We start from the raw sequence: 580 nt of genomic DNA on the forward strand, positions 1-580 counted from the left end.
ACACTTACCTTTGTCGCGGTTGTAATCAAAGTCCATTGTGTTTGGAGGGAAGCAGAGAGAGAAGCGAGAACAGTTGGAGAAAATGAGGGTTTGAGGGATAGGGTTTGGAGGAAATTGATAGACACTAAGGGATTTTGGCGGCAAAACTGTGCAGGTGTTTTGGCGGGAAAGATTGAGCTAGGTTATGCTCGCCTGCGCTACGGCCTACGGTGTACGTCTACACCAGACCCAACCAAAAAAAAAAGAGACCGGACGAAATGGTATCGGTGATTACTGATTAAGCACTCGTTTGACCTGGGCAATTTTTTTATAAAAAAAGAAAAAAAGAAAAAATTGCAAACATTATTTGTTCATGGAATATGATTAGTTTTTTAAAAAAATTAAACTTTTTTTTCAAGTTTCTAAAATCTAGTTTAGGATAGTCTTTTTGTAAAAAAATTCTTCCACTCAAAAAACTTCAATTTTTTTTAATAAGATACATGTCCAAACAAACAACTTCCAAAATTTATTTTTAGCACAAACTAAAACTCTTTTTTCAAGTTTTCAGCAAATCTATGTCAAAACGCTAGCTAAATTGACT

The 580-nt window shown here is 35.0% G+C and overlaps 1 protein-coding gene across 1 annotated transcript in view; it reads right to left on the reverse strand.

Moving 5' to 3' along the window:
* The window catches only part of LOC109209199 (DNA replication licensing factor MCM7), a 5993-nt gene extending 5878 nt beyond the window's left edge, over positions 1-115 (reverse strand). The window contains exon 1 of the mRNA XM_019372417.1: positions 9-115. Within this exon, the coding sequence (XP_019227962.1) occupies positions 9-36 (28 nt within the window). The 5' untranslated portion in view covers positions 37-115. The remainder of the gene's footprint in view (positions 1-8) is intronic.
* Positions 116-580: the final 465 nt, after the last annotated feature.

The sequence above is a fragment of the Nicotiana attenuata genome, unplaced genomic scaffold (genome assembly GCF_001879085.1).
Source record: "Nicotiana attenuata strain UT unplaced genomic scaffold, NIATTr2, whole genome shotgun sequence".
Taxonomy (NCBI): Eukaryota; Viridiplantae; Streptophyta; class Magnoliopsida; order Solanales; family Solanaceae; genus Nicotiana; species Nicotiana attenuata.